The 10,089-nt window shown below is 37.1% G+C and overlaps 1 protein-coding gene across 2 annotated transcripts; it reads right to left on the bottom strand.

Annotated features, from left to right (window-relative positions):
* Positions 1-309: 309 nt before the first annotated feature.
* Positions 310-8,494, bottom strand: adrb3b (adrenoceptor beta 3b). Of its 2 annotated transcripts, none has more exons than XM_082157871.1 (3): positions 8,339-8,494; positions 5,872-7,179; positions 310-2,327 (listed from the first exon to the last, which is right to left on the bottom strand). In XM_082157871.1, the coding sequence occupies exon 2, from the start codon at positions 7,072-7,074 to the stop codon at positions 5,908-5,910; it is 1,167 nt and encodes a 388-aa protein (XP_082013997.1). In that variant the 5' UTR covers positions 7,075-7,179; positions 8,339-8,494; the 3' UTR covers positions 310-2,327; positions 5,872-5,907. The 2 variants fall into 2 exon arrangements, with proteins under 2 accessions (XP_082013997.1, XP_082013998.1); XM_082157872.1 differs by having other exon boundaries at positions 5,872-7,086; positions 8,339-8,489.
* Between the last annotated feature and the right edge of the window lie 1,595 nt (positions 8,495-10,089).

The following is a 10,089-nucleotide window of genomic DNA, read 5'->3' as shown; positions in this document are numbered from 1 at the left end:
CCATTGGCCTATTTTAGTAGCACTCGTGTCGGGGAATGTCATATGATGCTGGAAGAGTAGCATATGCTAGCTCATGATTAATGCTAAAACTATATTTTTGGCTTTCTTTGTAGAGTGCATTCGTAATAAACTATTGCTTTGAAATTTCAGAGATTTACATTTTATTATGCATGAGCATGACACAAATTAATTCAGTTTGGATAAAGTCATGGTACGTTTTTCACATTTGCAGTTGCAGTTATCAGTGTGTTTCTTCTCATGTACACTTTCAGATGAGAATGGAATAGCAAAAGTATGTGAAACAGTACCTTTCTATATTGTATAGTTCTTCTAAATCCTTTTATTAGATTTTTATAAATACAGTTATTTTGCATTTTTAATCAGAATGGTAATTTTAAAAAAACATCAGCAAAGAAAAAGCAATTAATCAAATCAATTTAATAAGTTAAACGAAAGAGGTGAAAAACATGGCAGATTTAACTTACAGTTCATTTGTAACACATAACATGGAAAGTCATATAATGCACATATTGTGGGATATAGTATTTTGTTCAGTTCTGCCTAATTTGCATAAAGAAAATCCCTATAATGCAAGCAGTATACTTATTGCATACAGAAAAAATATGAATATTTCAAACTTGTTCCTCCGGCAGGTGTTTTTTCTTTGGATTAGCATACTAGCCGGCAGTGCATAAACCTCCAGAAGGTAAAAATTATTATTCAGCAAAAAACATTCTTTTTTATATTAAGGTCCTCATATTGATTGTCAGTGGGATCAAGCTGGCATTCGCCTTCAGATTGGCAGATTTTTGCATCTCATTTTGAAATAAAACCTCAGGATGCTCATTTCAGACTGATGTGTCAGACAGCCGTGGAAAAGACTAAAGGCAGAAGTTGCAAATGATTTTCTGACCTTTTGTGAGACTGCTGTTAATTACAATGCTTCCACCATTTGAATAGTTGTGGAGTTGAGCTTTATCAAACTAATGCATTTGATGTTTTCCACAAGACAATGACAAGTAGAGAGAACAGACTCAATTAAAATGACTCATTTCCCTTGTGTTGATTTGAATTGATAAAAACATGAAGAAACAGCTTGTTATTCGAAAATCAAATATTTCCACGTAGCTCTTCAAGATTGCTCCGTGAAAAACACTCCACACGAAGACTTTGAACATAGATACATTTTTTAAAATATATTACAAAGTGCATGCATTTATTCATTCGGCTTCAAACCTCTTCAAGGTTTTTTTGTGAGGATAAAAGTTACAGAGTCAGGATCAAAGAAGCAAGTAAAGGCGACTCGCGGTGCTCTGATCAGAAGATGAACAGAAGTTTGTTCTCACCACCAACCACACTGATGATGCCAGCTCACATTCACATTTGATCAAAACACCAATATCCCAAACCAAACACTGTTCAATTGTCATGATTTGTTTGGCCGTATTTATAAGCCAAAAGCTTTGGCACTGCATTAATCTGGGCTGTTAGCTTGATGCTGAAGTGTTGAAATCGAACAGATGTGGCACAAAACAGCCAGTGAAATGTCAATCTGATCCACTCCAGAGTGCGTGTAGCGTCCAGAATGAATGCTTTGCCACACCTGCTGATGAAAGAATCACCTTCAATATTTCCTTCCATGAAACTGTTATTTAGAATTTAAAAATTTGAACGATTTGTCTGTTTTTGGCCAGTCATTGTGGCACGTGTGCGTTTTGGTGATTTATTGCAAGGAATATTCCATGTACTTCTGGAGAAAAAGAGTAATTCCAATCATCCTTTTTCCGATGGTATTTTTTCCACTGAGATTGGAAATGTTATAGCACCATTTTTGGAGCTATTTGAAATGAAGAAAAATATCCAAACTAACTATATGGCACTATCCAAGGGCAGCACATGCTTGTGCGATGTGCTCATTATGTTCCTGTTTTTTCCGACCAATGGGCAAGCGGCTCTCAAATTTCTTTAATCACCAATGGCAATCTTTACTCATGTTTTGGACCCTGAGCATTGTTCATTCAAATTCATCTCCAGAGGCCAATTGAACTGAAAAAACTTTGTCCACATGCACAACAAATTTGTTTGTTTTTCTGATGGTTTGTAACGTAAAGAGATGGCATTTTAGGACTTCAAAAACCACTCTCTGCGTGATCATTTTTTATGTCACGGTTTTGTTCTCAATATCATTTTTACTATGAAAATTGGTCTATTTTGCCTTCGCACATGGTGTGAATGTAATACAGTCGGGGTCCGCTTGAACAGCATGACGTCAGAGTACAGTTGATTCCCTTGAAAATCATAGGATCTGTTTCCAATCTTCAATGTCCCTGTGGGAGGAAAATAATTATGAAATCATTAGACATTTGATCTGGAGGAGAACAGAGAGCTAGTGCATGTGTTTCTGTGCGCCCTGGTACTTGTACATGTTCGTTGTTTACGCACAATATGTATTTTTCTATATCAACATGTCTTTTGTGACATCAGAGGGATTATGCTGAAATGTTTCTCAGATGTGTTTGTGTCTGCAGTGTCTCAAGGTGTTCTTTTCAATCTCCATAAGTACATGTGATTCACGTACACTTGTGTCTAATCCCCTGTGGCATAAGATTTATGTTGTTGATTAAAACAACCACAAACTGAACTATAATTCTGATCCAGAACAGAAATATTATATGTGTGCCAGATTCTGCTGCCTGTACTGTACTGTTCACTCAGTTCTTCGCTTATATTAATCATTTATTAGTTGTGCTTGTTAAAGCTATTGCTCATTCCCAAACTTTAATTATTTCATTTTGGTGCACAACTCACCCATTGTACTACAGACAATGATATCTATAAAAGCATGCAGCTTGTTTAAGGTGTTATATTCTTTTTCTAAGTGACTGACAGGTATGGCTTGTTGAGATTTGTTAATTTGTTCATTTTAGTTTTTAATCTTTTAGTTCAATGAAAGAAGTCTCTTCTGCTCACCAAGGCATTTATTTGATAAAAAATACAGTAAAAACATTGTGAAATATTATTAAAATCTTAAATAACTTTTCTATTGTAATTATTTAAAAATATAATATATTCCTGTGATGTATCATTACTCCCGTCTTCAGTGTCACATGATCCTTCTAATATGCTGATTTGCTGCTCAAGAAATATTTATTATATTCTATTAATTAATTAATTAATTATTTTATATATATATATTTAGCTGCCTAATTCTTTAATGAATAGAAAGTTCACTTGAACAGCATTTATTTGAAATAGAAATAATTTGTAACATTTTAAATGTTTTTACTGTCACTTTGATCAATTGAATGTGTCTTTGCTAAATAAATAAAAAGATTTAATTACTGAGCCCAAACTTTTGCACAGTAGTGTATCACAAACCTAAATATACATCACAGTAACTGTTCCTGGTTTATATCAAATCGGACATTACAGAAAAATGTCAACTCCTTTCTCTAACTGTCCAGTCATCTCCACAATCATCACAATGCTTTTAGGAAACTGCTGACTCACAAGCAGAGGCTGTTTCGTGAATCTTAAAAGAACCGTTTCATGAGAGTCATTTGCTTGCTAATCGGGCCTCACGGTTCACACTGTTTGTTGTTATATGTAGGAAACAAGCTTACCGACCACATTTAAAATGATTGTTTAACATTTTTACTTAAGTCGAAGTAATCACTATTCCCTTTTTTTCTCAGAAAATGTAGAAATCTTGTTTAGCCTAATAAAAAAAGAAGAAGCTTAGATGTACAAAAGATTAAAATAGTAGCCTATATATATAATCAAATAAAACACATATGAGCTCATCACTTAAGCACTCAAGTCCTTTTCCAGCATCATGAAACAGTCACATCACTACCTCTAGTCTCCTATTATTATCTCACATTAATGAGGTCATGAACACTTAAGATCCACACACACACACACACACACACACACACACACACACACACACACACACACACACACACACACACATGCTCATAACGCACACTTCAGAATGTCTCTGCCAACTCATTTCAGCCACTTCAGAAACATCTTGAATTGTGTTGTTCTAATCAGTTTTGAGGGGCTGATATCACCTGAGGAGTATTTTAAAGGATATGAGGTAAAGGATAAGAGGTACTTTTAACATCTATCAAGATTGGAATGAAATGCATTGTGGGACAAATCTTGAAGGCTGCTACTCCGGTTCTCTGTTGGAGAAGAAGAGGTATAGATTTATGTCCTAATTTGTGTAATCATCACCGTCGTACTCCAGATCCAGGATAATAGTACATGGAAACGATGTGGCATGCTGTGACCCATGTAATTCTGAGAAGCACCAAAAAATCCTCACTTGTGTGGTTGCTTGTTTTTGTCAGCAAATTGTATGTGATTTTTTTGCACGTCAAAATTGTATTGAATATGACCATAGAATGTTTTTAAGGAAGATTTATTTTTGGTGTTTTTTTGCCTTTATTGAGATATGCTAGAAGAGAACTGACAGGAAGTGAAGTGGTAGAGAGAGGGAAAGTTCCCCAAGCCGGGACTCCAACCCAGGTTGCCCACGAGGCCATCGCCTCCGACGACCATAACATTTCTGAGTTCACTTTTGAGTACACTAGTCTTATTAGCTTGAGTTATAACTCAAGCTAATAATACTTGTGTACTCAAAAGTGAATATTTAGGTTTGTATATTTAGGTTTGTGATCTATAGGTGTTAGTTGTTTTGTTCTGTGCATTCCATTAATCAAAGAGGAAGTTCAGTGAAACACTGAAATGCTTTCACATGAATGTGAAAGTGATAAGTTGACAAAACCACAATCACCATCCACATGGAAATGGTACAGTATGCGTGAGAGTGTCTCATATGTGGCTTTTTCAAAGATAAGCTTGATTGTTAGAGTTCATTCGGTTACACTTTTTTTTAAAGGTGCATTGCACTTACTCAAATAAGAACTGAGTAATTGTAATTAACTACTGTACATGTCAGTATAGAGTTACGGTTAGGGTTTGGTTTAGGGTTAGTTACTTATAACTATGCATAATTTACTGTTATTACCATAGTAAGTACATGTAGTAGCGTAACTGTTACTTTAAAAAAAAGGTTACACTTTATTTTAACGTGTTACAGTGTAATTATATATTTAAGTAGCCTACTGAATAATAATTAGCTACATGTACTTACTATAGGGTTAGGGTAGGATTAGGGTTTGGTTGAGGGTTAGTTGCATGCATACTATGGTAAGTACATGTAACATATGTCACATGGACATTGTAAAATAATGTGTTGTTACCATTCATTCTTTACTATTACTTCAGTAGTTAGTTGACTAAACTAAACCAAAACCATACATTTCTGCTCTATTGTGAATCAATAATTCTAATGTAAAATTATTTTGAATTATTAATAATAATAATTTATTATTAATCATAATATTTTCCAGATCATATTTTAATCATTGCTCTTGGCTTCAGCACAGTGAAAGAGTTTTTTTATATATATAATTTTATAATTTTATTTTTAATATCACGTTTTTCTATCACTCTGTAAAGGAGGAATAAATAGCTGGGGGATCATATATTTGAGGGTCTTTTGCATCAGTAAATGTGTAGAATACTCAGAAGATAATTTGAGTGCTGCTTCAGAACTCAATGCCGTAATGCTAGGGTGTAGCGAATGCTTTCCAGAGCATTGGTATAAGGTGTTCTGAGTAGTTTTAGCATGTAGTTTTTAGGGATTCTTGGTGTTTTAAATGTTAATGGGATTTTTTTCCCCCAGCCATTTGATCATCCTCAAGGTGAAGATCCCTTAGATAAGTATTAGCACACCCCACCTCACCAACTTGAACGGGTTGAGGCATCAACACATTTTAGTTTTTTCGCCCTTACCTTAAACGTCTCTTCTACATTGATCCGTGCCACATTTCAGTCATTGAGAGGCTGAGTTGCTACCTCTTGTACTTCAAGAACTGTACACGTGTCAGAGCACATGTTCCCACCCTCTGCAGTCGGATCTTCGTGACTCAAGCAATCAATCCTTACAGAACTGTTGCTTTGGATGTATGAGGTGAGGCTCTGTAGATGTTTGTGCATGGAGTCGCGATTTAGCCTCTTAGCCAGTTTTTTGCACCCTAGGAGATTCAGGATGGCGTTACGGTACTCGGGACTGTGGCAGTAGATGATTGGATTTAGGCCTGAATTGGTGTAGCCGAGCCAGTTCAACAGGAGGAGCACCTTGGGTTTAGAGATCGTGATGATATTGAAGAGGAAGAAGGGTAGCCAACACAAAATGAAGATGCCCATAATAATCCCCAGTGTCTTGAGCGCCTTGTGTTCTTTTACACAATGCCTCGTCGACCTCCGCCTATAACCACCAGCTGTTTTGCTTGCAGAAATATTTTCACTAGAATCTTCCATGCCTGTGTTCGGAAAGCGCAGTCTGTCCTTATCGATGAGTTTCAGCTGTCTGGTCGCGATGGCAAACACCTTCCCGTACACAAACACCATAATCACGAGGGGCACATAGAAGGACACCACTGAGGAGATGGCGGCATAGGTCGGGTTAGTATGGAAATCACAGCACTCTTCGCTATTGTAACAGTGTAGCGCATCGTTGGAATTTGCACGAGAATAATGGTTCATGATTGGCACGAAGGAAACTAGGGACGACACCATCCACACTATGCATACGATGTAGCCAGCTCTGCGCTTGCCCAGGAGGACCTGATGCTCGAGGGGTCTTGTGATCGCAACATAACGCTCAACCGCGATGGCGCACAACGTCTCAATGCTTGCCGTGACGCAAAGCACGTCCACGGACGTCCACAGGTCGCAAGCCGTTTTGCCCAACAGCCACTTCCCGCTAACCACCATGCTGGCGCCCAAGGGCTGGACCACACAGCCCATGATGAGATCCGCAAAGGCCATGGAGATGATGAAGATGTTGGTGGTTGTGTGGAGTTGAGGGCTGCGAGCAATAGCCAGGATGACCAGCAGGTTCCCCATCACTGTGAGGAAGATGACCAGCGCCAGAGGAAGAACAAGCAAGGGTCCTGGGAAAAAGGGAACCAGGCTGGAGTTGTTGGCGTTCATCCTGAGAGGAAGCTTTCAGTGAAAAAGAGAAATGGACAATTTCAATCCCAAAATGCAAAATAATGCAAAAAATATCTGTCGTCCTTTGCGTGCTGAGTTAATGTCCTGTAAGAAACAGATTCCAGGTGAGTTTACATTTAAGAACAACGACGGAACGTTTCCACCATCGAGATGGAGATATCAACGGCTTACTCAATTTCGAAAGTTCATAGGCTTTATATACATGAGAGATAATTACGTGGAAACTCCCAGACTGTAAGTTAAGTAACTGGGCAAGACTGTTTGTCTTCATGCACTAGGAGGAGCATTCGCTGGGTAGGAGAACTGTTTGTTAACATATAGCTTTGAGAGACTTCTTTCCCCTCCTTCTAACTTATAATGCAATATGTGTGTCAATATTTTTCATGTGCTACTTTGAAGTTTATGCAATATAACACAGCAGCAGCTTATTTCAAAATACATATTTATGTACTGAAATGAACAGACTGGCATGGAAAGTTTGATGCCTTTATGAAGTAATAAAGCAATTACAGCTAGCTTACCCAGACTTCTTGTCATTTGAGATGTTCACATGACCCATAATGCAATATATGTGCCATATTTTTTACTTTTTATTGATTTTATTGTATTATTTTCTTAAAATTTACTGCGATTTTCATTATTGTTGATGTCAGGTATTGTTAATGCACTACTCTGCATTTTATGCAGAATAAGGTCACAAAAACAAAGCTGCAAAATATTTGCTGCAATGAAACCGACCGATGTGGAAAGTTTATGCATTATGAAGTAATAAAGCAATTTCAGACTGGTCATTTGGGATGATCACATATCCTCCTGACCCATAATGTATTATTTGTGCTAATTTCATTTTTTTATTATTCATGCACTAATCTGCATTTTATGAAAAAAACTTCACAAAAACAAAGCTGCTGCTGTTTACTTATTTCCAAAAACATATTTACATGCTGAAAAGACACTTAATGATGTGGAAAGTTTGGCGCCTTTATAAAGTAACAAAGTAATTTCAGCCAGTTTATTCAGACTACCTCCTCCTGACACATAATGCATGATTTTTGCCATATTTTGATGCTTTTATTGTAAACATTTCTTGGTATTTACAGCTATTTCCATTATTGCTAATGTCATTCAATTCTTAATGCACTACTCTTCATTGTATGCATCTTATTTACACCTATTTCAAATATTTCCGTGTTGAAATGAAACCAACTGATATAAAGTAATAAAGCAATTTCAGTCAGCTTACCCAGAAAACAACTTCCTCTCTCAAATCATCTTGATTAATTTACATTTGATGAGAAGTTGCACTTATAAACTCTTATCTTCTGTTATCGTGCACTCTTGCTCCGCGCACCATCCCACGCCTGTGTGAACATTTTGTTCAGAAGGATGCAACCGTGTGGTTTGTGGCGGGCACCGTATGTCAACTTCCTGTGGAAGAATGGCCTTTCACAGAAGTGCTTTAAGGACATGGTGAATGAGAGCATTGCTTTCAATAACGTCATTGTTCGTTAAATAATTAGGCCAAAAAAGATAGCAATTATGCATTTCTATTATACTCCAATACGCTGCCTAAATTTTTTAAGTACATTGAACTTGGATGTTTCAGTCATTTCAACTTAAATTTCATCAAACTGACTTAAAAAAAATGAGCTTGTTTAACCTTTAAAAAAGTTGAAAATTGCTTACCTTATTTTGATGAGTTAAAGCAATGTAAAAACATATGTTGTCATAATTTATTGATAATATCATTTTTAAAGTGTATGTTTTATAACTCTTGAATCAACCAACAACACATTGCTGTCACTGTCTTTACACTTAGTTACAGAATGTTGCTTGTTTCCTGTGTTGTTGCATCTTAGTTTAGGTTTTGTTTACTCTAGATTCACAGCGTATAGATGGTCATGCTACAACGCAGTTATGTTTGTCCGACAGATTACCCATCATTCATTTGCTTCTGCCCTCTGGCAGTTCAGACAGAGTTTCACAACATTTCACGACGTTTTCGATTTACATTTTGACAGATTGTTTATTACAGCGGGTTTATGGGAAAATATCACAGAATGGCAGATGGTTTGTCGGGATGTCCATGTTAATAAGGCTACCGAAACTTAATTTTCTGCTCAATACAGAAAACTGACTTGGGAACATGTTAAAGGTTTTTGGGAACATAATTTGCTAAGTATTCTTTGATTCTGATGTGTATTTAATTCATATGGTGGCTGTGCAGAACACTAGCTTGACATTGATGGACTCCGTCCTCAGGGGAAGTTTGCCGATCACAATTTCACACACACACACACACACACACACACACACACACACACACACACACACACACACACACACACACACACACACACACACACACACACACACACACACACACACACACACACACACACACACACACACACACACACACACACACACACACACAGAGAGAGTCTGTTTGTTTCTCTGTGTTACTTTGGTTCTCCGATGATAACGATAAAAAAGTTGGAAATGTTTGAAAAAAAAAAAAAAATCTGCAACTTTCTTGCAAATTGACTACAAAATCTTGACAAAAATCGCATGGCCTTAAGTGGTAGAGATTTCTTTATGCTGTGGGCCATCATTAGCCCGGGAAAGAGAGCGCTTTCTGCCAGATTTGCTGTGATCGCTGCGGCTGCTTGGATACCGTTCGTTCATGTCAGGATGTTTGGTTTTCATACTGTCTTCCACTGCAGAATCTTTGAACAAAGCCTTACATTTGTCTAAGAAATTGCTTCCCATGTTGGTCCATCTCTGATACTACAAAAATCTTCAAACTTGGACACATCTGCTGACAATCACGGCCTGTAGAACACAAGCTATAACTCGAGATAACACTTTGATCAAACACACACGGCCCAAGATTATAGACATGATTCAAAATTGAGAGTGAATTTTCCAACACACACACACACACACACACACACACACACACACACACACACACACACACACACACACACA

The sequence above is a fragment of the Leuciscus leuciscus genome, assembly GCF_965113295.1.
Source record: "Leuciscus leuciscus genome assembly, chromosome: 24".
In the NCBI taxonomy this organism is placed as follows: domain Eukaryota; kingdom Metazoa; phylum Chordata; class Actinopteri; order Cypriniformes; family Leuciscidae; genus Leuciscus; species Leuciscus leuciscus.
Note: the sequence above shows the minus strand (reverse complement) of the source record. Positions and strands in the feature narration are given on the sequence as shown.

Bases quoted from the DNA above. Each gene is read 5' to 3' on its own strand.
- adrb3b (XM_082157871.1), bottom strand. From the start codon at position 7,074: ATGAACGCCAACAACTCCAGCCTGGTTCCCTTTTTCCCAGGACCCTTG.